The 27,768-nt window shown below is 29.2% G+C and overlaps 2 protein-coding genes, 1 non-coding gene and 1 pseudogene across 3 annotated transcripts; 2 read left to right on the forward strand and 2 right to left on the reverse strand.

Annotated features, from left to right (window-relative positions):
* Window positions 1–7,239: 7,239 nt before the first annotated feature.
* On the reverse strand, window positions 7,240–9,368 carry LOC126718103 (delta(3,5)-Delta(2,4)-dienoyl-CoA isomerase, peroxisomal). Its single transcript, XM_050420182.1, has 2 exons — window positions 8,638–9,368; window positions 7,240–7,574 (listed from the first exon to the last, which is right to left on the reverse strand). The coding sequence occupies exons 1-2, from the start codon at window positions 9,272–9,274 to the stop codon at window positions 7,384–7,386; spliced, it is 828 nt and encodes a 275-aa protein (XP_050276139.1). The 5' UTR covers window positions 9,275–9,368; the 3' UTR covers window positions 7,240–7,383.
* An 82-nt stretch (window positions 9,369–9,450) lies between these two features.
* On the reverse strand, window positions 9,451–9,522 carry TRNAQ-UUG (transfer RNA glutamine (anticodon UUG)). The gene has a single exon. It is a non-coding gene; the product is annotated as a tRNA-Gln (tRNA).
* A 10,381-nt stretch (window positions 9,523–19,903) lies between these two features.
* On the forward strand, window positions 19,904–25,644 carry LOC126718104 (bidirectional sugar transporter N3-like). Its single transcript, XM_050420183.1, has 6 exons — window positions 19,904–20,116; window positions 23,450–23,486; window positions 24,381–24,591; window positions 24,689–24,850; window positions 24,982–25,101; window positions 25,197–25,644. Exons 1-6 carry the CDS (start codon window positions 20,074–20,076, stop codon window positions 25,449–25,451), a joined length of 828 nt encoding a protein of 275 aa, XP_050276140.1. The 5' UTR covers window positions 19,904–20,073; the 3' UTR covers window positions 25,452–25,644.
* Window positions 25,645–25,783: 139 nt separating this feature from the next.
* Window positions 25,784–27,768, forward strand: part of LOC126719675 (bidirectional sugar transporter N3-like) — a 62,800-nt pseudogene continuing 60,815 nt past the window's right edge.

The raw sequence follows: 27,768 nt of genomic DNA on the forward strand, positions 1-27,768 counted from the left end.
CAATAATAATAATTATTATAATAAGAAAAACAAAAACGAAAACATATCAAGTCCGTTAATGTTTTCTCCAAAAAAAAAAAAAAAAAATCGGTTAATGGATAATATATATCTATCAAGTACCAACAGAGTAAAAAAAAAAAAAAAAAAACCCATAGTTCTCTTCACCCATGAATGTTGAATATGTGGAAGTGAAGTAAATTTATGGCTATGCATAAAAGAAATAGTGAATTTGTGGAAAATCTAAAATTTAACAATAATATAATTTATGTAAAATTTTATCATTTAAATTTTATTCAAATTAAGGGATAAAATTTAAAAATAGTATAATTATGTAAAACTTTATCATTTAAATTTTAACAAATTTGAATTGTATTCAAATTAAAAGTCCTTTATAAATTTTTTTAACACAATCCACATTTTCCCCCTTCAAATTGTATCTAAGTGTAGTAATATAATTATAAAAAAAAAAGGATTAGTTGAAGATTTTGAATTGTAATCAAATTGATATTTTTTATTAACTTAAAAATTATAATTAAAAAAAGGATTAGATGAAGAATTTGGATTGTAAGCAAATTAATATTATCAACTTAAAAATTATAGGAGTAGAAGATAAGAACAAAAAAAATTTATATCTATTTTTTTAAAAATTCTAAAAATACTTCTGTAATTTGGTGAAGCCACTTGGTATAACCACGACTTCTAAGCCCAACTTTTATTATATATAATATGAAAAAATTAACGTGTGAACAGAAAATCTTAAAAAAAAAAAAAAAAAAAGTCACGTTGTGTTAAGAGGAAATCCAAAGAATTTAAGTGTTTTATTTAAACACTAAAAGTAGTTACTTATGTAAAATGGCTTTACCAAATTGCAACAATTTTTTCTAAACATGACTCATTTTCACGTTAGCCACAAAATTGTAGATATGGTCGGATTGTATAGATATGGTTAGATTGTATAATGCTTATCTAAATAGTTATTGAGCCTAAAATATAATAACATTAATAATAATTCTAAAGAAAAAAAAAAGTCACGTTGTGTTAAGAGGAAATCCAAAGAATTTAATTGTTTTATTTAAACACTAAAAGTAGTTACTTATGTAAAATGGCTTTACCAAATTGCAACAATTTTTTCTAAACATGACTCATTTTCACAATTTCCCTTTAGCCACAAAATTGTAGATATGGTCAGATCTTATCTAAATAGTTATTGAGCACATAATATTATAATAATAATAATAATAATTATTATTATTATAATAAGAAAAGCAAAAACGAAAACATATCAAGTCCGTTAATGTTTTCTCCAAAAAAAAAAAAAAAAAAAAAAATCGGTTAATGGATAATATATATCTACCAAGTACCAACAGAGTAAAAAAAAAAAAAAACCCATAGTTCTCTTCACCCATGAATGTTGAGTATGTGGAAGTGAAGTAAATTTATGGCTATGCATAAAAGAAATAGGGAATTTGTGGAAAATCTAAAATTTAACAATAATATAATTTATGTAAAATTTTATCATTTAAATTTTAACAGATTTAAATTTTATTCAAATTAAGGGATAAAATTTAAAAATAGTATAATTATGTAAAACTTTATCATTTAAATTTTAACAAATTTAAATTGTATTCAAATTAAAAGTCTTTTATAAATTTTTTTAAAACAATCCACATTATTCCCCTCCAAATTGTATCTACGTGTAGTAATATAATTAAAAAAAAAAAAGGATTAGCTGAAGATTTTGAATTGTAATCAAATTGGTATTTTTTATTAACTTAAAAATTGTAATAAAAAAAGGATTAGATGAAGAATTTGGGTTGTAATCAAATTAATATTATCAACTTAGAAATTATAGGAGTAGAAGATAAGAACAAAAAAAATTTATATCTATTTTTTAAAAAATTCTAAAAAAATTTATGTAATTTGGTAAAACCACTTGGCACAACAACGGCTTCTAAGCCCAACTTTTATTATATATAATATATGAAAAAATTAACATGTGAACAGAAAATCTAAAAAAAAAAAAAAAAAAAAATTCACGTTGTGTTAAGAGGAAATCCAAAGAATTCAAGTGTTTTATTTAAACACTAAAAGTAGTTACTTATGTAAAATGGCTTTACCAAATTGCAATAATTTTTTCTAAACACAACTCATTTTCACGTTAGCCACAAAATTGTAGATATGGTCAGATTGTATAGATATGGTTAGAGTGTATAATGCTTATCTAAATAGTTATTGAGCACAGAATATAATAATAATAATAATAATAATAATTCTAAAGAAAAAAGAAGAAGTCATGTTGTGTTAAGAGGAAATCCAAAGAATTTAAGTGTTTTATTTAAACACGAAAAGTAGTTACTAATGTAAAATGGCTTTACCAAATTGCAACAATTTTTTCTAAACATTACTCATTTTCACTTTAGCCACAAAATTATAGATATGGTCAGATTGTATAATGCTTATCTAAATAGTTATTGAGCACAAAATATTATAATAATAATAAAAAAAAAAAATTCTAAAGAAAAAGAAAAAAAAAGTCACGTTGTGTTAAGAGGAAATCCAAAGAATTTCAGTGTTTTATTTAAACACTAAAAGTAGTTACTTATGTAAAATGGCTTTTCCAAATTGCAACAATTTTTTCTAAACATGACTCATTTTCACTTTAGCCACAAAATTGTAGATATGGTCAGATTGTATAATGCTTATCTAAATAGTTATTGAGCACAAAATATAATAATAATAATAATAATAATAATAATAATTATTATTATTATTATTATTATTATAATAAGAAAAGCAAAAACGAAAACATATCAAGTCTGTTAATGTTTTCTCCAAAAAAAAAAAAAAAAAAAAAATTCGGTTAATGGATAATATATATCTACTAAGTACCAACAGAGTTAAAAAAAAAAAAAAAAAAAAAAAAAAAAAAAAAAAAAAAAAAAACCATAGTTCTCTTCACCCATGAATGTTGAGTATGTGGAAGTGAAGTAAATTTATGGCTATGCATAAAAGAAATAGGGAATTTGTGGAAAATCTAAAATTTAACAATAGTATAATTTATGTAAAATTTTATCATTTAAATTTTATTCAAATTAAGGGATAAAATTTAAAAATAGTATAATTATGTAAAACTTTATCATTTAAATTTTAACAAATTTAAATTGTATTCAAATTAAAAGTCTTTTATAAATTTTTTTTAAAACAATCCACATTATTCCCCTTCAAATTGTATCTACATGTAGTAATATAATTAAAAAAAAAAAAGGATTAGCTGAAGATTTTGAATTGTAATCAAATTGGTATTTTTTATTAACTTAAAAATTGTAATAAAAAAAGGGTTAGATGAAGAATTTGGATTGTAATCAAATTAATATTATCAACTTAGAAATTATAGGAGTAGAAGATAAGAACAAAAAAAATTTATATCTATTTTTTAAAAAATTCTAAAAAAATTTATGTAATTTGGTAAAACTACTTGGCATAACCACGGCTTCTAAACCCAACTTTTATTATATATATAATATATAATATATGAAAAAATTAACGTGTGAACAGAAAATCTAAAAAAAAAAAAAAAAGAGTCACGTTGTGTTAAGAGGAAATCCAAAGAATTTAAGTGTTTTATTTAAACACTAAAAGTAGTTACTTATGTAAAATGGCTTTACCAAATTGCAATAATTTTTTCTAAACACAACTCATTTTCACGTTAGCCACAAAATTGTAGATATGGTCAGATTGTATAGATATGGTTAGATTGTATAATGCTTATCTAAATAGTTATTGAGCACAAAATATAATAATAATAATAATAATAATAATTCTAAAGAAAAAAGAAGAAGTCATGTTGTGTTAAGAGGAAATCCAAAGAATTTAAGTGTTTTATTTAAACACTAAAAGTAGTTACTAATGTAAAATGGCTTTACCAAATTGCAACAATTTTTTCTAAACATTACTCATTTTCACTTTAGCCACAAAATTATAGATACGGTCAGATTGTATAGATATGATCAGATTGTATAATGCTTATCTAAATAGTTATTGAGCACAAAATATTATAATAATAATAAAAAAAATAATAATTCTAAAGAAAAAGAAAAAAAAGTCACGTTGTGTTAAGAGGAAATCCAAAGAATTTAAGTGTTTTATTTAAACACTAAAAGTAGTTACTTATGTAAAATGGCTTTTCCAAATTGCAACAATTTTTTCTAAACATGACTCATTTTCACTTTAGCCACAAAATTGTAGATATGGTCAGATTGTATAATGCTTATCTAAATAGTTATTGAGCACAAAATATAATAATAATAATAATAATAATAATAATAATAATAATAATAATAATAATAATAATAATTATTATTATTATTATAAGAAAAGCAAAAACGAAAACATATCAAGTCCGTTAATGTTTTCTCCAAAAAAAAAAAAAAAAATCGGTTAATGGATAATATATATCTACTAAGTACCAACAGATATAAAAAAAAAAAATTAAAAAAAAAAAAAAAAAACCATAGTTCTCTTCACCCATGAATGTTGAGTATGTGGAAGTGAAGTAAATTTATGGCTTTGCATAAAAGAAATAGTGAATTTGTGGAAAATCTAAAATTTAACAATAATATAATTTATGTAAAATTTTATCATTAAAATTTTAACAGATTTAAATTTTATTCAAATTAAGGGATAAAATTTAAAAATAGTATAACTATGTAAAACTTTATCATTTAAATTTTAACAAATTTAAATTGTATTCAAATTAAAAGTCTTTTATAAAATTTTTTAAAACAATCCACATTTTTCCCCTTCAAATTGTATCTACGTGTAGTAATATAATTAAAAAAAAAAAGGATTAGCTGAAGATTTTGAATTGTAATCAAATTGATATTTTTTATTAACTTAAAAATTATAATAAAAAAAAGGATTAGATGAAGAATTTGGATTGTAATCAAATTAATATTTTTTTATCAACTTAGAAATTATAGGAGTAGAAGATAAGAAAAAAAAAAATTTATATCTATTTTTTTTAAAATTCTAAAAAAATTTCTGTAATTTGGTGAAACTACTTGACACAACCACGGCTTCTAAGCTCAACTTTTATTATATATAATATAATATGATATGATATGATATATATATATATATATATTTTATTGCTTCAATCAGGCATATATTTCATGCTAATTTGTATCACGGCTTCCTTATCCCACCTTATCTTTGTATTAAGTTGTGAAATGGAGTTGTAATAAAGTGTCAAAAGTTGGGAATTAAATTTACACTAGAACACGATCACTAATCTTGATGTTTGCAACCCAATTGATAAATGGGATTGAATAAAAATATGATGATGTGTAAATTTTTTTTTTTAATATATAATTTGTTTCTACTAGTCTCTTCACACTCCTGTTGCGAGTGCTTACAGTCTTTTCAAATTTTTATTTTTTAAATATTACTTTCCATTCATCTTAATTTGAGGTTTATATATGTTTGTTAGTGAGATTTATGTGTTTTTTAATAATCAAAACACCTAGAAGTGTGATAAGATATATGTGTTTGTGTGTATGTTAATTTTTTTTTTTATACATCATATCACACTCTAGGTGCTTCAGTTATTAAAAAACATATAAATCACAATAAAAAAATACATAAATCCCGAATTTAGATAAATAAAGAGTACTATTTTTTAAAAAATAGAAAAACATTTGAGCAAACACCATTTTTGTGGTCTTTTTTATTTTATTTTTTATAGAGGGATGAGGAAGTTGCTAGATTTCTACTATGATTGTTTTTTTTTTTTTTGGCGAAAATGTGATTGGGGCCTTTCCAAGTTGTGTGTGACGCGTTACAGCGAAGGAAAAAGCCGATGAATATCTGAAGACTGAAACGGTGTACCTGGAACGTGTCCAAGAAAAATGTAAACATATCGTTTTTTTGGGCAACGCCACTCTGTACTTTGTTATTCTTTTTCTTGAGGAAAATTTGATTGCAAACCAATTTCTAACCAAAAACTTTGGAACCCAAACCCAAAAGTAAAAAAGAGTAGCAAGAGAAGAGACCAAAGGCCGAAATATGCTAGACCAACCTTTAATAGTCTCAAAGCCAGGTTTCCAGAGGATGATCACGAAGCAAGAACCAAGGAATAATCCATGAGGTGGTAGTAATAATAGTGCCGGTTTGGATACACGTTTGCGTTTTCAAACGCGCTTTTTTTTTTTTTTTTTAAGCTACAGTTATTGACTTTCAGAGAAAAATTACTGTTTATAAACAGTATATATACTGTTTACATATTTAAAAATATTAAAAATAGGTTCCAATGGACTATTTACATATTTAAAAATTATTTTGCTACAGTATTCTCAGTTTTCAATTTTTAATTTCAGCAAAAATAAATTGTATCCAAAGGGACCCATAACAAAAATTGAGTTCTCTCTTTTACTAATAAGGAATATTCGTGAACCATCCCCTTGGGAAGCAACAAGATATCAAGACCTATTTATTCATTTTATGGTACAAAATGCTAAATGAATATTTTTTAAACTAGCCCCAAGTTAAAAACTGGTGACTTCAATTATTTTTCTTTTTTAACGTATCCATCATAATCACTTTGCACGTCAAATTTAATTTTAGATTGAACTAATAGAGTGCTTTTAAAAAAATATCTGAAAAATAGCCATACTTTACACATTTGCTATAATATTTAACAGGTTTAGAGTTTATATCTAAAATGACTATTCATGTGTAATTTTAATCATAAAACTTATTTAATTAATTATGAGATTTAGGTTATGTTTGGATTCGGTTGAAAAAGCCAACGCGTCTACGTCTGGCATTTTTTTTTTTTTGGCACGCATTTAGGGGACAAATTTTACTGTTATCGCTACTGTTTATGAACAGTAGCTATAATATTTGACTTTTCAACCATTTTCAGCACATCAATGGATCTGTGCACTGTTCACGAAACCCACAAACCTCATATTTCTGCAATTTTTTCATTAAAAATAGGTCCCATAATATTATTCAAACATTTAAAAATTATTTTGCTACAGTGTTTTTCAGTTTTCAGTTTTTAACTGTATCCAAACGGACCCTTAATACGCATGAATTGTTTTAGGTACTCTTCGCCTTTTGGGTTTGAACATTTATTCAGACATCTTAGTTTTAGTCCTGAAAATATTCTGACATGATGCATGGAAATAGCTGTATGTAATATTTACAGAGACTATATATATATTACTTATTACAAGGTTGAGACGGTAATCTAGCCAGCTTCCAATTTAAATGTATAGAGTATAGACACATTAATTTGGACAGTTACGTAGCTTTATTATTAATTCTTTAGCTGAAAACATAAATAGATAATACAGTGAAATGCAGGCCTTGCATGCACCATCAGAGCTTTGCAAAAACAGGCTTTCTTTTCTGGGTGTATGCTGAGATTGCCTCCGTTAAATCATCAGACAACAGCATAGCCGAGTTCCAAGTAGCAACATAATCCAGCCCTTGTTCCACACTCATATCCCTACTTCTTAGTAACACTGCTTTTGTTCCCGTGACAGCTAGGGGAGACTTGGAAGCAATATCTGTGCCATAAACATTATTAGTACTTAAAGAGTAAACAAATGCCATTTGCTTAAAGAATATTTTTAAGATAATAATACTTCTGGCATTTTGGGAGAGTGACAGAAAAGTATTTTGAGCACTGAGAACGAAATGCTTACTCTACTCTGCATTACCATATTCATCTGTTTCTATTTCATCTTTCCTTTTCTCCTAAACAATGTAAAATTCATTGGAGTTCTTCCTATTTGCGAAAATAAATGTGCTACTAAGATTTTGAGTATTGCATAAGACTAACTCAATTGAGGACAAACAAAATTAAACCAAAAGAACTAGCATGAAACTTGAGCACACAAATATTCCCCCAACAGCCAACTCATTGCCATTCCGCACATGATATTCTAATTCTAAACATCTTCTACTAACTTGAAAGAAGCAATTTGATGATTAGTTAACTTTTGAAAGGGCGGTGGGGAACACTAATTAACCATCTATATACATGGCAGATCACATTCATAGAAGTCCATAACTAAGTTTGTTTGATTTTTGTGTGTGTGTGTGTGGGGATAAAATAACCAAGTTTGATATTAGTCCTAAAGATTCTGTTCCTATCCTAATGTATATAACTATGGACATAAGGGATCTCAATTGCGAATTCATATGGTGCTTCAAAATGACAGTAGTAAGTTTCTCATTCCTTACACACTAAGCAAAATTTCAGTAGCTAAAACGTTAATTAATGCCTTTTGCTTAAGATTATTACCAAGGGTGATAACTCTGACAACTGGAGTGAGAAAAGTATCTTGAGCAAGAGGCACCCAAACACATATTCTACCCCTCATTTCCATAAACTGTCTTTCCTTTTCTCCTAATCAAAGTAAAATTTATCAAGTAATGCTGCCCCTTTTCATTTAAGAAACATATCAGAAATTTGCTTCTCTCCTCAATTTTCCAAATAACTTTGAAAAGTATCCATATCAGAAATAAACCCGATTTTCTGCCACATTCAGCCAAAATACTCGTATTCCAAAATCACATACAAATTTACCAGACGGTAAAAAAGTAACTGTGAAAAGAAGAACTTACCCTCAGCGATAAGTCTCACTGCTTCATCCATTTCCTCCTTGGATCCGAAACTCCTAGAAACCAAACCCAACTGCTTCGCATCCGAACCCGAGAACCTCCGACCCGTCAGAGCCAGCTCCATAGCGTTACCGTACCCGACTATCGCCGGCAGCCTTTGAAGCGTTCCGAGATCGGCGGTGATCGCCAAATCAACTTCCTTCACCGAGAAGAACGCGTCGTCCGTACAATACCTTATGTCACAGGCGGTCACGATATCAATTCCACCGCCAATGCACGCCCCTTGGATGCTAGCAATCACCGGCTTCCGGCACAGCTCGATCGCGGTGACCGCGTCCTGGAGGTACTTGATATGTCTCCGGAGCTTCTCTCCGCCGCGCCCGCGGTCATCGGAGTCGGAATTTTCGGAGAACGAGCCAAGGGTTCCGAGGTCGATCCCGGCGCAGAAGTGGTTTCCGACGCCGGAGAGGACTACGACGTTGACGTTAGGGTTTTGGTCGAGGGAGGCGAGGGCTTTGGGGAATTCGGAGAAGAAGTCACGTGAAAGTGCGTTGCGATGAGATGGACGGTTCAGGTAGAGGTGGAAGACGCGGGATTTTGGGGTTTTCTGCAAGATTTCTAGGGTTTTGAATTTCTCCATTGATGTTTATCGGCTTATTCTCTGATTCGAAGGTTGGAGAGGAAAAGGAAGCAAAGTGATGGTAAATCGGAGTAGATAAACGAAAAACAGTTCTGGAGAAAGGTTAAAAAATTTTATCAAAAAAAAAAAAAAAAACTTGGGAAAATTATTATTAAAAAGTGAATAATAATATTATGAGGTCCTACCGGGAGTCGAACCCAGGTCGCTGGATTCAAAGTCCAGAGTGCTAACCACTACACCATAGAACCTCTCTGTTGGTAACATTGTTTACGTTATTATATTTATCGTAGTTTATCGTTATTCAGTTCTTTTGGTTTTATTTTGTTTTTGTTTTTTGATTTTTGGAATAAGAGAAACTCTAAACATCTCCCTTAGAAGCATAGAGACTAGAGAGATGCCAATTAAATGACAAAGTTCTTGGCAATTGTCATTATTGTTGTAGCATTAGTTATTGAATTAAGTTAAGAAAGTTGTGTACGAAAGATTTTAAGTTGAATTATTTTCAATTATCCTTATATATCTCATTTATGAGACATCACTTAATTATATATCGTTCTATCAATAAGCCGATTCTTGTCAAAAGTCTTGTAACTCAATGAGTCTAAATTTTCTGTCTCATTCTTCTTGCTCCACTATATACTTTACAAATAAAAATATGCCACATGTCCATCTAATTTATTAAATGTTAAATTTATGCATTCTATTATTTCAATTACCTAAATATGATGAGTTATTTATTTATTTATTTTAGGAAATTGAAATAATATAAGACATAAATTTAGCATTTAATAAATTAGATAGACAAGTGACATGTTTTTATTTGTGGAGTATATAGTGGAGCAGGAAGAGTGGGATAGAAGATTTGGACTCATTCAAGATTCAAATCTCCTAGCTCTCACCAACTATAGAATTATTTAAAAAAAAAAAAAAAAAAAAAGGAAAGGAGGAAGATGATTCTCACTTTGGGGTAGAGTAGACTCTTTTTATAATCCAAAATACTTCATCAACAAATAATGTTATCATAAAAATATTTTAATAATAGGGTAGTGGTACTTTACATGAAAGGTTCGAGGCTCATGGTCAAGGTTGTCAAAATTGGGATCCTACATAGGATTGTGGGAGGTAGATAAAATCGTGAATCGTAAAATCCTATTTATTTTCATATTTAAAGCAAAAAAGAAAAGAAAAGAAAGATAGTAACTTTAATTTGTATGTTGAATAATCACGTAGATTATGATTCATCCATAAACAAACAAATATTTGCATCATATGATGTAATTTGCATAGCATACATCACTATGTTTACACTAACACTAAAGTTTCTAAATATCTAAATATAAATTAGTATACTAATCAAACAAATTTTAGTAATATCTAAATATAAATTAGTAATTTTAGTAATATCTAAATATAAATTAGTATACTAATCAAACAAATATAATAATATTATAGCTTTAAAGGCAACAAAGTCAACATCAAATTCTTCATTTATAAATGATTAAGTGTAACATGAATTTGACAATTACAAAGCACTCCTTCATTTTGATTACAAGTGAACTAGAAACTAAAAATCACTTGCCTATAATAACATAATTTTTTTTAAAAAAGAAAAAGATATACCATAGCAACATGAAAAAAATAAAAAACCTTAAAACTTCGTCAAAATCATATACACAACAACATAGAATCAAAGTTCAAATAAACGATAATTAAAAAAAATTATCCAAACGGTAGAAAGCTCATGGCGACGCCTCAAGGAAGCAAGGGCAGCAGCCTACTCTATTTTATCAAGTAATCCCCCATCAAACTTTTTGTAAGAGGAGATGCATGCATGTGTGTATTTAAACCTTAGTTTAGTTCCCGTTTTAGTTTAATTTTGAAATTGCACAATATGTTGAAATTTGATGAAATGGACTAACATTTAAGTATGTTCTTGAGTGAAACTCTAGCATGATGATTATGAAATGCTTATTTATAAATTGAGAATATAATGAATAGCATGCTAGGGTTAGGTGATAAATGTTATGATGAACATGTTTAATTTTTCCAATGATGCACGATGTGAGGATGAAAGGAATGATTATGTATTTCGTGAATAATATGGCATGATCATTAACTCCTAATATTATTGGCTGCATAACCACCTTGAGGACTTGATCACCCATCAGTTTTGGGACCTAGCTAGTACTACTGAATAGTGATTAATTGAATACAACTATGAAAGCTGAAGCTTCCCATATTGCAAAAAATTCACATCATGGTTTCCTTATCCTACCTTATCTTTCCTTTCTCAAAAAAAAAAAAAAAAAAAAAAAAAAAAAAAAAAAAAAAAATCTTACCTTATCTTTCTACTAAGCCTCAAAAGTTGACTAAAATGTGGACGGTTGTCTCTTCAAAAACAAAATAGTGAACTTTAAAAGGATCACTCGGCATGCTCATAGAATCAATGCCAAAGGTCGATACTTGATACCCTCACATGCTGCCTTCGTGGAATTGGCCCGGGAGCCAATAGGTAAGGATTCACCATCTTGTTTGATTGATAATTCTTATCTTGATGTCTCAATGACATCATGACGAAATCAAACACCAATTTAGCAGCAAGTGATGAAATGATGAGAAATATTCTTTATTATTATTATGTTTTTAATGAATATTTCTACATTAATTTGTGAAGGCTTCTACGTATATCAAACCTTTATTGATAAAAATCAAGCATGGAATTTATCAGATATGATGTTGAGAAAGCAGTAGTTCCATGTTCATCAAAAACGAAAAAAAACATAAACAAGATAATTCCATGTTGGGGTGCTGAAGAATAACCCAATATATATAATTCATGTCAACTATATGTATACAAATTAAGGATTAAACAGCGTAGAAAATTATAAGACTCCAATCATATAATGATTGTATACTTCCTCCTCTTACAAGAATAGTGAGCTCTTCTATATATTTAATTAGTGAAATCTACTATTGTGTGAAAGAAAAAAATAAGTCATTATTTTACACTACAAAATTATGTGTAATTACTTCTTAAAAAAGCCATGAACAAATATTTTTTAAATAGTAAAAATATGTTCATTCATTTAGACATATGGGCACATGATAATTAATACTTAACAGTGGTTCTATAAAAATTGATACATTGCTGATCCATACAGCTCATCTACATTTCGAAAATGATGTGGCTGTTTGTACACTAGATCTAGAAAATAAAATCTAAATTGCAAAATAGACAAAATGAACAGGATTTAAAATGGAAAGGATCCTGTTTTGTTTCATCCCGCTTTGTACCATTCATTTTTTTAGTTTTACAAATTACCTCTTTACACATAATGTCCATAATTTTATGTGTAATATTTCTAAATTTTATTAATGTTCATATTTAAAACGTAAAATAGATTATGTGTAGGGATGATGTGCAATGAGAAGGATGTGTAAATCAATATCCTTAATTTAATTCTTACGTAAATATAGTTTAGCTCAAGAAGATACTATCGAAACTTTAGCTGACTCAAAAACATGAAATTGAAACTTTCCCAAGCGTCTACGACTTTGTATACCTAGTAATCAAAGAATTGTTTTTTCATTAATTTACATGTTCTTGATTTAATGGTACCATTATTGAAAAAATATCAAAGCTGACGCTTCCTGTATTGCTCAAAATCCTCATCATGGCCTCATCAAAAAAAAAAAAAAAAAAAAAAAAAATCCTCGTCATGGTGTTCCTTATCCCACCTTATCCTACTAATTGGACACTAGAACAAGATCATTATTAATCCAGGTGTCTTTGACTAAAATGTGAACAGTTGTACTCTTCTATAACAGGAAAGTGTACCCTATTCAAAGATCATTGGGCTTGCTGAGCCCAGATAGAATTCTAAATATTTTGAACCCAATCAATGGAAAAGGTTGATACCCACCCATGGTGCCATGGTGAATGATCAGGACCTGGAGGTAGCCGATAAAGATTTATTTTTTGTTGTTGATATGTTGGATTGAATGATTGATAATTATTCTTATCTTTGATCTTTCGAATATATGACAAAATCAAGCCAAAAAATAATGAAAAAAACAATTATGTATATATTTATTGCTTCAATCAGGCATATATTTCATGCTAACTAGAAAATTGATTTAATTAGAGCATTTCCATTGAAGCTTTTAAATTTTTTAGTATTTAGCATATCAAAAAACCACTTTAACAATTTTAATAACTCATTTTACAATACACTTAACATCAAATGTTCTTTTTTTTTACCATTTCGTTTAAAATAATAAAAACTACTCATTAAAATAATAAAAAACAACTACACAATCTACATTTTCCACCACAAGCATTAAAATAATAATATTTTTTTAAAGATTGGAGCTACAGTGAGCTTTCAAAGATGAAAGCTCACTGTAGATCAGTTGCTATTTATTTATTTATTTATTATTATTATTATTTTTTTTAAGTTTAGTATGTTTGTTGTAGCTTGCTTTTTGGTGCTCTTTACGAACTTGATGTTAAAATTTAGCATTTATAGCATTTTGCATTCTTAATGAGAATATTCTTACAACCACGTATAACAAGTAATAAAATCGTGAGAACAATTTTTCATACCTTTAGAGCATTCTCATCAAACATGTCAAAAAATATAGCATTTAGCATCTCAAAACTCAATTTTATAACATTTAACACACCACTTTACAATACCACCTATATCAAAACTTCTATTTTTTTTACCATTTCATTTAAATAATGTTTCTTTATTATTTTTTAATAATTTTTTATTTCTCCTCTCTCTCCTCTATTTCTTCTCAGTGGACCCCACTGAATAAAAAAATAATATATGGTTTACCATTGGTGAACAGTGCAGTCTCAAATATGAGATTGCACTGTTCATCAATTGCAAAAATTATACCATTTAGAACATTTGATGGAGCAAGCTTTTGGGTTAAAAATGCTAAAAAAATAAGATTTTTAGCATTTGAAAGGTTTGATAAGAATGCTCTTATTAATGAAAAATTTAAGGGAGATTCTTAACAATTATGATGAGAAAGCAATGGTTTCAATGTTGGGTTCTGATATCACCCTTTACACCAAATATATGCGCAAACAAAATATAAGATTAACCCTCTTTAAAAGTCAAGAAAAGCCATTGTTGTGGACTATTTTTTTGAATGATTTTAAATAATGAAAAATTTAAGGGAGATTCTTAACAATGATGATGAGAAAGCAATGGTTTCAATGTTGGGTTCTGATATCACCCTTTATACCAAATATATGTGCAAACAAAATATAAGATCAAGCCTCATTAAAAGGAAAGAATTGCCATTGTTGTCAACTATTTTTTTTTTTTTTTTGAATGATTTCAAATTCCCTGACCACATAAAAAAGGTAAACACATATCCTGTTCAGCTTTGCCTATATGATTCACTAATGACATTAGTGGCTCAACAAATTATACATGTCCATGTCATGGCATTATTGGTGGCCGATAAGACGTGAAAGTGCATATTAATTACTTGGTAAGCAATACATCATAAAAATAAGGAAGTGCATCAGAAAGCATCATATTCACCTAAACTAGCCTTTTAAGAAAATTATATATTGCGATTATAAAAAAAAAAAGGAAATTATAAATTGCATATACTAGTAATTTGCGTCAGGTACCCAAACAACTCTTTAAAAGAAGGTGATGACTCTACCAAAAGGCAAGAATTCATATTGTGACTTGGAAAGAAGAAAGAAGACAGATGATGGAGCCATCCCAGGAGGAAAGAATCCCAAGTGGAATGAAGACAGTTGATGGAATTTAAGTTAAGGTGTGACTTAAAAGAATGGGTAATTGTCTTATATTGTTTAAGAAAATGTGTTGTATATAGTATAACTTGCCTTGTTTTTCTTTAAAAATTATCACGACTTTTGAATGAAGTTATGATGTGCTTTTGTGTTAGAACCCTTTTCCCTCTCCCTTTTGTGTGTGTGTGTAGGGGCGGAGCCACATAGTGGCTTGGGGGGGCCCCGGCCCCTGCAAAAAAAAAAAAAAAAAAATATATATATATATATATATATTTTTTTTTCCATTAGAGTAGGTAGAAAAAAAAATTGGGCCCCCCAATATCGGACAGCCGGCCCCCCCATGGCCCACTCTCAACTATTCTCCCAAGCCCAGCTCAAATATTCTCCTAAGCCCGACTTTAGTTTTAGACTTTATCACCTTATGTACTCCAAATAAAACAAGCTGGCCTGCTCAAGTCCAAACACAAAAAACAAAACTTCACTTTCTCTTCATCTCAAAAAATCCACCCACTGACCCACGGAATCCCTTTCTTTACTTCTTATTCTTTTGTTTTGTCTTCTTTGATACACTTTCATTTCCACTGGTACTGTTGCCTACCTACTAGCCCCCAAAACTCCAGTCCTTTGTACTCACAGTTCGAAAAAAAAAAAAAAAAAATCATGACCAATTTTTTCTTTCTTCATTAGCTTTAGTTTTGGAACTTGGTGACTGGTGAGTTTTCTTCTCTTTCTTAATCATTAGACATTCATCTCTTTTTAGCGTTTTTTTTTTTTTTTCTCAACTATATATACCTAAATATTTACATGCTCTTTATATTTTCATAGATTTTTAGAGAAATACATAATTGAAGGCATGGGGAGATTGTTTGTGATGAGTCTTGAAGGGAAGATCTAAAGTTGGAGGCAGTCAGGCAGAGGCAGTAGGCATTACCACACGGGTGACCCATTTTTGCACTTTGTGAAGACAAAATTTCTAAGGTAAAATTGTTTTGATTTATTACCTATTTTTGATTAGTTAGATATCATATGGCTGTGGATGTGGCTGTGGGTGTTGTTAAATTGTTTGGTTTATGTTGTGTACCAATACTTATGTGTTTAATTTTTGTTTTTGTTTGAGGGCTTATTATTAATTAAAGTCGTATTAAAAATGGATTGTATGTTTAAATTATAGTGGAAATTTTGTTTTTTCTTGAGTATGAATAACATCCATATAACTAAGTAAAAATTTATAATTAAAATTTTATTTTTTAAACTTCTTTTCAGGTTAATTTTTGAGTCATATTCTTAAAGCTAAAAGAATTATAAGCAAATGAAAAATAATTGATGCATTCTTTAAGAAAAAAAATGTTAGCAATTCAAAAATTAGGACACCTGTGGCTGTAGAAACAAATGTTGATATTTCAATGACTGATGAACACCCTGACCCCTCCAAATGTTCAAGAATTCAATCTAAAGAGATAGATCATGATCCAGGATCACATAAACAAATATGTGAATTCCCATCAACAAACAAGATAAAATCCAACGAGCTTATCTCAAAGAAGGTCCATATCAACCTAAAAATATAGACTATCCATACAACGATGATACTCATCGTCGTCGATTTCAACTTTCATGGTTCGAATTGGCCCCCCCATGTAAAAATTCCTGGCTAGGCCCCTGTGTGTGTGTGTGTTGTTTCTCAAAAAAAAGAAGAAGGTTAATGTGTGACTTGGAAAGTTAATTGGGTTTCCTACTTGAGGAAGAAAAAATTAATTTACGTATTTATTTAAGTTTTCTTGGTGTGGAAGGAAAGGCTATCCTTATTAAAGAAGGAATATATGCACTCTCCAAGAGGGAATAGACAAATACTCTTATAAAAAATATAGAGCTTAAAATTAAGAGAGAAAAAAGTCTTACATTGAATAAAGATTGTTGGGTATTAATTTAGATTTCCTTGGTGTGGAAAGAAAGATTATTTCTTATTAAGAAGTAATATATTCATTGTCCAAGAGGGAATAGACAAATAGTCTTATAAATAGACAACGCCGAAAGAAATTTGATTGTTTTGACCCAATGGTCCTTCCTTTAGGGAGAGTGAATATAGAGCTTAAAACTAAGAGAGAAAAAAAAGTTTCACACAGAATAAAGATTGTTGGGTATATATGTGTGAGTACAGTCCCACATTGAATAATTATGAGAAATTAAATATATTAGTTAATATAATAATATAATTAAACTCATACGTATTGGGTTTAAGCCTTTTTGGTTAAGTGTGTCTCTATATGTTATAACTGAGCTTATAACTATTGGGCTTAAGCTTTTGAGGTTAAGTGTATTCCTATTTTTGGGTTTACACATCTCCAAGCGTGGAGCTATAGCAAGGCATGGCCCCCTCCAAATTTAAAAAATTCTTTTATGCTATGTATAAATATTAAAAGCTTTAAATATTTAGTTATAAAAATATAAGTTGTCCCCCAAATGTTAATACCGAAATTTGGCCCCAAACAAAAAATCCTAGCTTCGCTCTGCACATCTCTCCGACATCAATGTTAACTAGCTATTCCTTTCACCTAGCATGCACATTGAACACTGATAAAAAGAATGAGCAATTAAATCTCTATCTCTAAAGGTGTGTTTGGATACCGCTTCTTTTGCTGAAACTGAAAAATTATTGCTGAAAGTACTGTAGATAAAAGTAAAAGTTAGTTGAAATAGTACAGTGGAGTCCATGAATAGTGCCAAAAAATTTGCCATAAATAGTAACAAAATAAACTAAATAGTGAAATAATTTTAATTTTTCATTCTTAAGCTATAAATATTAAAAGCTTTAAATATTTAGTTATAAAATATAAGTTGTCCACCAAATGTTAATACCAAAATTTGGCCCCAAACAAAAAATCCTAGCTTCGCTCTGCACATCTCTCCGACATTAATGTTAACTAGCTATTCCTTTCACCTAGCATGCACATTGAACACTGATAAAAAGAATGAGCAATTAAATCTCTATCTCTAAAGGTGTGTTTGGATACTGCTTATTTTGCTGAAATTGAAAAATTATTGCTGAAGGTACTATAGATAAAAGTAAAAGTTAGTTGAAATAGTACAGTGTGACCCATGAATTGTGCCAAAAAATCTGCCATAAATAGTAATAAAATAAACTAAATAGTGAAATAATTTTAATTTTTCATTCTTAAGATATAAAATATTTAAAGCTTTAAATATTTAGTTATAAAAATATAAGTTGTCCCCCAAATGTTAATACCAAAATTTGGCCCCCAAACAAAAAATCCTAGCTTCGCTATGCACATCTCTCCGACATCAATGTTAACTAGCTATTCCTTTCACCTAGCATGCACATTGAACACTAATAAAAAGAATGAACAATTAAATCTCTATTTTTAAAGGTGTGTTTGGATACCATTTATTTTGTTGAAACTGAAAAATTATTGCTGAAAGTACTGTAAATAAAGGTAAAAGTTAATTGAAATAATACAATGTGGCCCATGAATAGTGCCAGAAAATCTGCCATAAATAGTAACAAAATAAACTAAATAGTGAAATAATTTTAATTTTTTATTCTTAAGCTATAAATATTAAAAGCTTTAAATATTTAGTTATAAAAATATAAGTTGTCCCCCAAATGTTAATACCAAAATTTGGCCCCAAACAAAACATCCTAGCTTCGCTCTACACATCCCTCCTTCCTCAATGTTAACTAACTATTCCTTTCACCTAGCATGCACATTGAACACTGATAAAAAGAATGAGCAATTAAATCTCTATCTTTAAAGGTGTGTTTGGATACCGCTTATTTTGTTGAAACTGAAAAATTATTGCTGAAAGTACTATAGATAAAAGTAAAAGTTAGTTGAAATAGTACAGTGTGGCTCATGAATTGTGCCATAAAATTTGCCATAAATAGTAACAAAATAAACTAAATAATGAAATAATTTTAATTTTTCATTCTTATCTAAACGCACACTAACGTGTTTATGTCACTCACTAAAACATTAACCAGCTAATGCTCCACTTAGCATTCCAAAACAAAGCTCAGCCAGGTAAAAAAATAAAACAAAGAAAGAATAAGATCTGAACATCATCATCATCATCATCATTGTTAATATCTCATCAATTTTTTGTCCTATACCTCCCTCATATAACCGCGTTGAACACAGGGTCCCATAAGATAAATATCAGATATACTCTACCGCACGAAAGCTATCAAACAAAAGCAAGCACAGAAATATTTAATGAAAATGAAGGAACATTCATATGAAGGAACATTTATGAACATTCCTTCATTTTCATTAAATATTTCTGTGCTTGCTTTTGTTTGATAGCACTGTTGCATTTAAATCAATAGGTTTCGTGCGGTAGAGTATATCTGACATTTATCTTATGGGAGAGCTTTTATTTTGAACATTTAGTTAATATATTTAAATATTAGAAATTTATTGTTCTTTCTTTTTAACATGACTAATTCACCTAACGCTTATTTATGAGTTTAAATTTCTATTAATTCTTTTTTTTTTTTTTTGGTTTTTTTAAGAGTAAAGGTAAAATACAATATATATTTGAATTAAAAAAAAAAAAAACTCATTGCCCCACTTTTAGTGTGCCAAAGCCATTGCATTGAGCATAGTACGGACTTTATACTTAATTACTAGGTATATGTTAGTATTTGATAAGAATTTGTTCTCACGCGACTTGGGTGCATGTGCTAGGCTACCTACTAATGCTCCACCTGTCATGCAATGCAACAAGAATGAGTTCAATACGCACACGCTCTTATTTTTCTCTCTTTTTGTGTGTATAAATGTGCTTATATATATGCAGCTCCATTGAGCCTATTACTCATCCTCACCTCTCTTATTTTTTCTCTCTCTGCATGACATTGTGGTGTTAGCTGAAAGAGGAAGCTAGAGTTTCACTTGTTTCACTTTGAGGCCCTGCTTTTGTTTTATCCATAGAAAGAGAGAGAGAGAGAGGAAGGTTGGGTTTTTCACTGTTTATCTGGGATTTGGCAATCATGATCAGTCACCCCACATTGGCATTTACCTTTGGGATCCTAGGTAACACTACAATAAACTCTCATAATTTTTGCTGCGGCATTCACCTGCTTGGTTTAGTACTTTAACACCAATCGGGTCATGACCAATATTGTTTATAAGTAATTTCGGTATTTCTTTTATGTTGAGGAAATGAGTTTTCATCTCATTTGTTCCAGATTTCTACTTCTTGCGCTCCTGTTTTTTCTTCTTTTTTCTTTAATTAAAATTTATTGTTGATAAATTATTAGTTGCCCAAAAAATTGAAGTTCTTAGAAAATGTGAATCTAATCATTTAAATTTAAACTCATATTCTCTTTTTAATTTGAGCATGGGTTGCTTGACCTGCCCATATTAAGTTTAAATGGGAGGAATGGTGGTGAGGAGGGATTGAACTTAAAAGTTGTTGTTACGATATTATAATAAATTATCATTTGTTCCAAAAATTTAATCTATTAGAAAATAATAAATTTAATTATTTAATTTAAAAATGATCTGTGGTCCTTTACTTGTCTAGCTTTGGTCACCTTCTTCATCTTTAGTGAAAGGAGCTTTCAAAAAGATCTTAAAAGGGAAGAAAGAGAAATTTTTTTTTTTTTTGGTGCTAATATGGTAATGGAATTAAATAATTAATAATATGATTGACTTTGAAATTTTAACATACTCCTCTTCTGAATTGGTTTTCTCACGTTGTTAAATAAATTAAGGATAACTTAAATGGAATTATCTAATTAAAGGTAGAAAAGGTCTATGAGGTGGGACATGGTTTAAATTTATCTTTTAGGTGTCAAAAAATTCTTTGCCTTTTAAATTTTCAGAGAAAGAGCTGTTGATTAGAAGGAGAGTTATAATATTGTTTCTTTAGTTGTATATAACTTGCAGAATTTGAAATGTTTGAAAGTTGTCACATTCACTATTTATTTTTTTCAAACATGCCATTTTTGCAGGTGCTTTCTTTCGTTCTATTTTTTGTTAAAAAAGACTTTTATTGATCGATGTAATTAAATAAACAATTTTTATATTTTCTCATACTTTGTAATTGTTTTAAAGAATTTTGATAATTAAGAAGTTATGTTATATATGTTGTGACTGGAAATTTGTTTAAATTTTTAGACTTTTTAGTTACTATTTTATTTATTATAAATTTACTAGATTTATTTATAACATTATATGAAGCTCCATAGGCCATTTACCTAATCTTTGGCCTTCATATTTTTAAAACCAAATGTGACTATATATATTCTTCTAAAAAAAATTGTCTAATAGATAATGCTCCATAAGCCTATTACCCATCCTCACCTCTCTTATTTTTCTCTCTGCATGAGATTATGGGGTTAGCTCAAAGAAAAAGCTAAGGCTTTACTTGAGGCCCAGCATTTGTTTTCTCCATAATGAGAGAGAGAGAGAGAGAGAGAGAGAGAGAGAGAGAGGTTGGGATTTTTTAAGTTCATGGGATATGGCAGTGATGATCAGTCACCTCATAGGCTCATAGGTTTCACTGCGACATTCTTCTTGGTGGAATACTTTGTTTGATACCAATTCGGGCAATGACCAATTTTATTTTTAAGTAATTTCGGTTCAGTGGATGAGTACTCTTCTGAGGTACGTTCCAGATTCTTACTAGTTGTGCTACTTAGGGTGAGTTTTAGGGTGAGTTTGATTCAGCTTTTTAAAATTGGGTTTTTTGAAAATGTGGGGTTTTTAAAAAGTACAATATGAAAAAGTGTTTTTTGAAAATGCTGAGTATTTGGCTAGTACTTATAGAAGTGACGGTTTGAGTGGTAAATTACCAAAAATGACAATGTATATATAAAGTATTGTGAAAGTATTGTGAAAATACTTTCTAAAAAATTATTCTAAAAAGTATTTTCAAATTTTCTAAAAAAATTAATTTTTTCTCACCAATATTAACTAATAATAACCTATCACTTAAAATTTATTGTGAAAATATTGTGAAAATATTGTGATAGCATTTCTCATTCTTTATTTTATTTTCCCTTATTTCTTTTTTTTTTTTTTCATCCATATTTCCTTTTTTTCCCCCCTTCTTTTTTTCTCCTCCACACACGTGCCCTTTTCTTTTCTTTTCTTTTTTCCTTCTTTCTCATTTTTTCCCTACCACTTCCTCCAAAACATTCTAGTGCAGAGCTCTCTTTTTTCTTTTTTTTTTCTTACCACTTTGTCTGCAAGTTTCTTTCCCTCTATCCCATCAAAACACATAAACTTATAGCTTTGTTTCACATCCTCTAAACTATTACTTCATCAAAGGGGAGAGAGTGAGAACTGAGAAAGATCAACAATGACAGAGTTCAACGATGATTGAGAAACCCAAAGAAAATGCCGCTAGGTGAAAGGTCAGGGGACAAGGAATCCCACTTCTGCGGCGTAGAGACGGAGTTTAACGATGACATGCCTCTGCTCTTGTCTCACAATCTCTCTTCTGTTGGCTTCGACTTCGTCGTCGCTACTCTGGTTCGTATAATCGCCCATAGAGATGAAGTTCAAATTATTACAGCAAGGGATTGATTTTTTTTTTTTTTTCCTTAGCTGATTTGGGAATTTGTTATTGATTTTTTTGTGTTTGGATTTGAACACAGAGTCTAACAGTAGGATTTATGAATGCGTATGGGCTTTTGGAAAATGCTCTGAACAACTCCAATTTTAGAAAGCGCATTATCTTCGCATTATCAAAACGCAACTTTTTCTAAAAAGTTGCTTTTTAGACATCACCAATCGCATATATTAAGTTTATGGTTTCAAAAAGTGTTTTTTGGGTTGGGAAAGTGTAAACAAATAGGCAATTATTCCTTTTTGGAAAATCTCATTTATGATATATTGTCTGTACTTGTCCACCTTTCATCATCATCTTCCTCTTTGATTAATCCATCCGGAGTCCCGTTTTAACTTGAACTTTTATAAGTTTTTATGCCACTCTTCCCTAACCCCTTTTTCCCATATTTTTCAAAATAATATAACTTGTTCTATTGCATATATTTAGCATAAGTGAATAGATTGTCCAAATTGTACTTTTAGTTAACTTACAGGTGGGTACGAACTAACATTTCAAGTAGCAAGGCTAACTTCTACTACACTTTTGTATGAAATTCGTTCTGATCTATTTGTGGATCCACCTTCCTCATTCTAGGACAGAAAATATTAGTAATTTATTTGTTCAAGTGAATATCATTAACTATTAAACTCATTAGCACAGTATGCATGTTCTTGAATTTTGTTCAGCTATATTGTTGCCAGTGAAAAGTTGTTACCCTTGGTTGTTTATTTGATCACAAAAAAGCAGTAATAGACATGACGAATTTTACTAATAATTTAATTAACTTATATTCTCTTTACTGCCAGGTAATATTATTTCGTTCCTGGTATTCTTGGCTCCAGTGTAAGTATTAATTTCACCGCTTTCAACTCGTAAAGTTTATTATCGTCACTACACCAAAATAAGTTTATTATACCGAATGTTAATACAACAACATTAGTATAGTGGTATTACACAAAATATTGCATCTATAAGTAAAAAATCGTTGCAGTAATAACTTTAAAGTAATAAATTATCGCATGTACAATAATTAGTTACAATAACTTATAATTATCAGTATTACATTAGGAAAATTTGTTGCAACAACTTAAAATAAAGACATCGTTACAATAATTTGATAATAGTTATTTTTGCAATCTATTACAACAAAAATTTCTAAGTGAAATTTTATTGCAATAAAGACATCATTGTAATTGTTCAATATCAATTATTTTACAATCTATTTCAATAACAAACATGAAACAAATATAATATTGCAATAACATGATATCAATTATTTTACAATCTATTGCAATGGCAAATATGAAACAATTATTTATTACAACGAATATATCGTTGCAATAAATTATTTATTGCAGCATCATATATATTATTGGATAAAAGTTGTCATTAAAATATCTAGTGATTATTGCAATGAATATTTTTGTTGTACAAACTTATTACCTCAAAATTTATTGCAACAACTCGCATCAACTATTGCAATGACTTTGATATTATTGCAATGATTTTTTGTTGTTGTAATAAACATTTTTTTTCTTGAAGTGTGTTGAACAAAAAATCTAGAATTCAAAACCTATCTACATTAAAAATCAATTGGCGTTTTGATTTGATGATAAAGAATAATCATCAATAGCAGTGTTGAAATTTAATAAAAAAAATAAAATACATCCATGCTTAATTTTTATTTTCTCAATAATGATAAAAACTAATGTGTATATAATGATTATTATATTGCAGGCCAACATTTTATCGAATTTTTAAAAAGAAATCAACCCAAGGATTTCAATCGGTCCCTTATGTGGTGGCATTATTCAGTTCTATACTTTGGTTGTACTACGCGATGCTTAAAAAAAATGCTATGCTTCTTATCACAATCAACTCATTTGGATGTGTGATAGAGATGATATATATCATCTTGTATATTACTTACGCACCAAGGGCTCCTGGGGTTAGTATTAATAGTGTATTAATTGAGAAACTATATGATTTTATTCACCCAATTATATATATGCTCTAACTTAATTAATGTTGAATTTTGACTGCAGAACTCAGCTCTCAAAGTATTCGTTTCTATGAACATGGGTTTGTTCACCTCAATCCTTCTTGTCACACACTTTGCAGTGAAAGAAAAATTCCGGGTCGAATTTTTGGGATGGGTTTGCGTTGCCATTTCTGTTAGTGTTTTTGCAGCACCCTTAAGCATTGTGGTAAGTAAAATAATTAAAGAATTTGAACTCCAGAGTTTTGGACACTCCCGTTTATTTTTTTAAAATTTAAAATTTAAATTTTTTTAAAGAAAACTACTCGCAAGCATTTTACTTTTCTCTCATTTTTGTAGGCACAAGTAATTCGAACTAGGAGTGTGGAGTTTATGCCATTTAATTTATCATTTTTCCTCACATTGAGTGCCATAATGTGGTTTGCATATGGTTTGTTCCTCAAGGACATTTGTATTGCTGTAAGTAATCTCCATTTGCAAATTCTCTCACTATTTCAGATACTTTCAGCCATTAAATTTCAGCTTAATTTCTTCTTGTTGTCTTAATTGTCTAGATTCCAAATATCGTGGGTTTTGTCTTGGGGCTACTTCAGATGCTGCTATATGCAATATACAGAAACAAAAAGAAGGTTATAGAGGAAAATAAACTGCCGGATCAACAGCTGAAAAATATTGCGATCATATCCACTTTAGGGACTGCTGAAGTGTTTCCAGTTGATATTGAATCATATGCTAATGGTGAGAGTGTGAACAATGATGCAAAGGAGCATGAACAACTAGGGGAGCTTGAGAAAAGCATGGAAACGTAGAGTGACCTCAACCCAGTTGAAAGCCCAGTTTAATTCACATTTACTTTATAATCTAGTTATTCATTAAGTTTACTGTTTAGTGTTTAGGCCAAAAGTGTCTTCCATTTTGCATTTCTTGTTTTAGTGCTTGCGTACATAGCACATGTTGGTATTGTAATAGTATGTATATGAATCAAAGAAATTTGTTCATCGTTGTTGATCTTATTCCACATTAACGTGCAATGTCCAATTTTAATATGAACTTTATAAGTCATTACAAGAAAAAAATTTTATTACCCAAAAAAAAAAAAAAAAAATTCATTGCAATAACATCAAAGTCATTGCAATAGTTGATGCGAGTTGTTGCAATAAATTCTAAGGTAATAAATTTGTGCAACAAAAAATTTCATTGCAATAATCACTAGATATTTTAATGACAACTATGATGTAATGATATATATATGTTGTTACAATAAACAGTTTATTGCTATGATATATTCTTTGTAATAAATAATTGTTTCATATTTGTCATTGCAATAGATTGTAAAATAATCCATGCTTGAATTTTTATATTCTCAATAGTGATATAAGTAATATGTATATAATGACTATTATATTTCAAGCCAACAATTTATTGAATTTTTAAAAAGAAATTAACCCAAGGTTTCCAATTGGTACCATATGTGGTGGCATTATTCAGTTCCATACTTTGGTTGTACTACGTGATACTTAAAAAAAAATGCTATGCTTCTCATAAAAATCAACTCATTTGGATGTGTGGTAGAGATGATATATATCATCTTGTATATTATTTATGGGCCAAGGGCTTGCAGGGTTAGTATAAAAAGCATATTAGTTGAGAAACTATATGATTTTATTCACCCAATTATATATATACTCTAACTTAATTAATGTTGAATTTTGACTGTAGAACTCAACTCTCAAAGTATTCGTTTTTATGAACATGGGTTTGTTCTCCTTAATCCTTCTTGTCACACACCCTGCAGTGAAAGAAAAATTCTGCGTTGAATTTCAAGGATGGATTTACGCTGCTGTTTCTGTTAGTGTTTTTGTAGCACCCTTAAGCATTGTGGTGAGTTAAATAATTAAAACATTTGAGTTCAAGAGGTCAGGATACTCTCCTTTTTTTCAAAAAAAGAAAAAAAAGAAAAAAAGAAAGATAAAAAGAAAATGAAAACTATGCGTAAACATTTTATTTTTCATTCCTTTTTGTAGGCACAAGTAATTCAAACTAAGATGATATTTTATTGCAACAAAGACATCATTGTAATTACTTGATATCAATTATTTTAGAATCTATTCCAATGATAAATATGAAACAATTATTTATTACAACAAATATGATTATTGCAACAATATATATAATTGCATCAAAGTTGTCATTAAAATATCTAATAATTATTGCAATGAAAGTTTTTGTTGCATAAACTTATTACCTCAAAATTTATTGTAATGACTTTGATGTTATTGTAATAATTTTTTGTTGTTGCAATAAACGTTTTTTCTTGTAGTGCGTTGAACAAAAAATCTAGAGTTCAGTCCCCACCTATACCAAAAATCAATTGGTGTTTTGATTTGATGAGAAAGAATAATCATCAAGAGCAGCGTTGAAATTTAATAAGAAAAAATTACATCCATGCTTTAATTTTTATTTTCCCAATAATGATATAAGTAATATGTATATAATGATTATTATATTGTAGGGCAACATTTTATCGATTTTTTTAAAAAAATCAACCCAAGTTTTGCAAATTGTACCTTATGTGGTGGCATTATTCAGTTCAATACTTTTGTTGTACTACATGATGTTTTTTTTAAAAAAATGCTATGCTTCTCATCACAATCAACTCATTTGGATGTGTGATAGAGATGATATATATCATCTTGTATATTACTTATGCACCAAGGGTTAGTATTAAAAGCGTATTAGTTGAGAAATTATATGATTTTATTCACCCAATTATATATATGCTCTAACTTAATTAATGTTGTATTTTGATTGCAGATTTCAACTTCTTTTAATCGCAATCTCGACAGCTTCTCGATAGCTCCTCGATCCATTGAGAATGTTTCTGTCTCCTCAAAAGCTGCTCGAGAGCTCCTCGATCCATCGAGCTTTCTTTTTGCTGTGGACACCTCTAGACACCTACTCGATAGCTGCATCTGTTGACCTATTTAAAGCTCGACACCTATTAATTTGTCGAGAATTACTGAGATCCTATATATTCGTTCAGTGCGATTTTAGATTCATTTCTCTTCGATCTCTCTCGATAGCCCTCGTCTCTTCACCTCCCAAAACCTCTCTCTCTCACTCCAA

This window comes from Quercus robur, chromosome 3 (assembly GCF_932294415.1).
Source record: "Quercus robur chromosome 3, dhQueRobu3.1, whole genome shotgun sequence".
Classification (NCBI taxonomy): Eukaryota; Viridiplantae; Streptophyta; class Magnoliopsida; order Fagales; family Fagaceae; genus Quercus; species Quercus robur.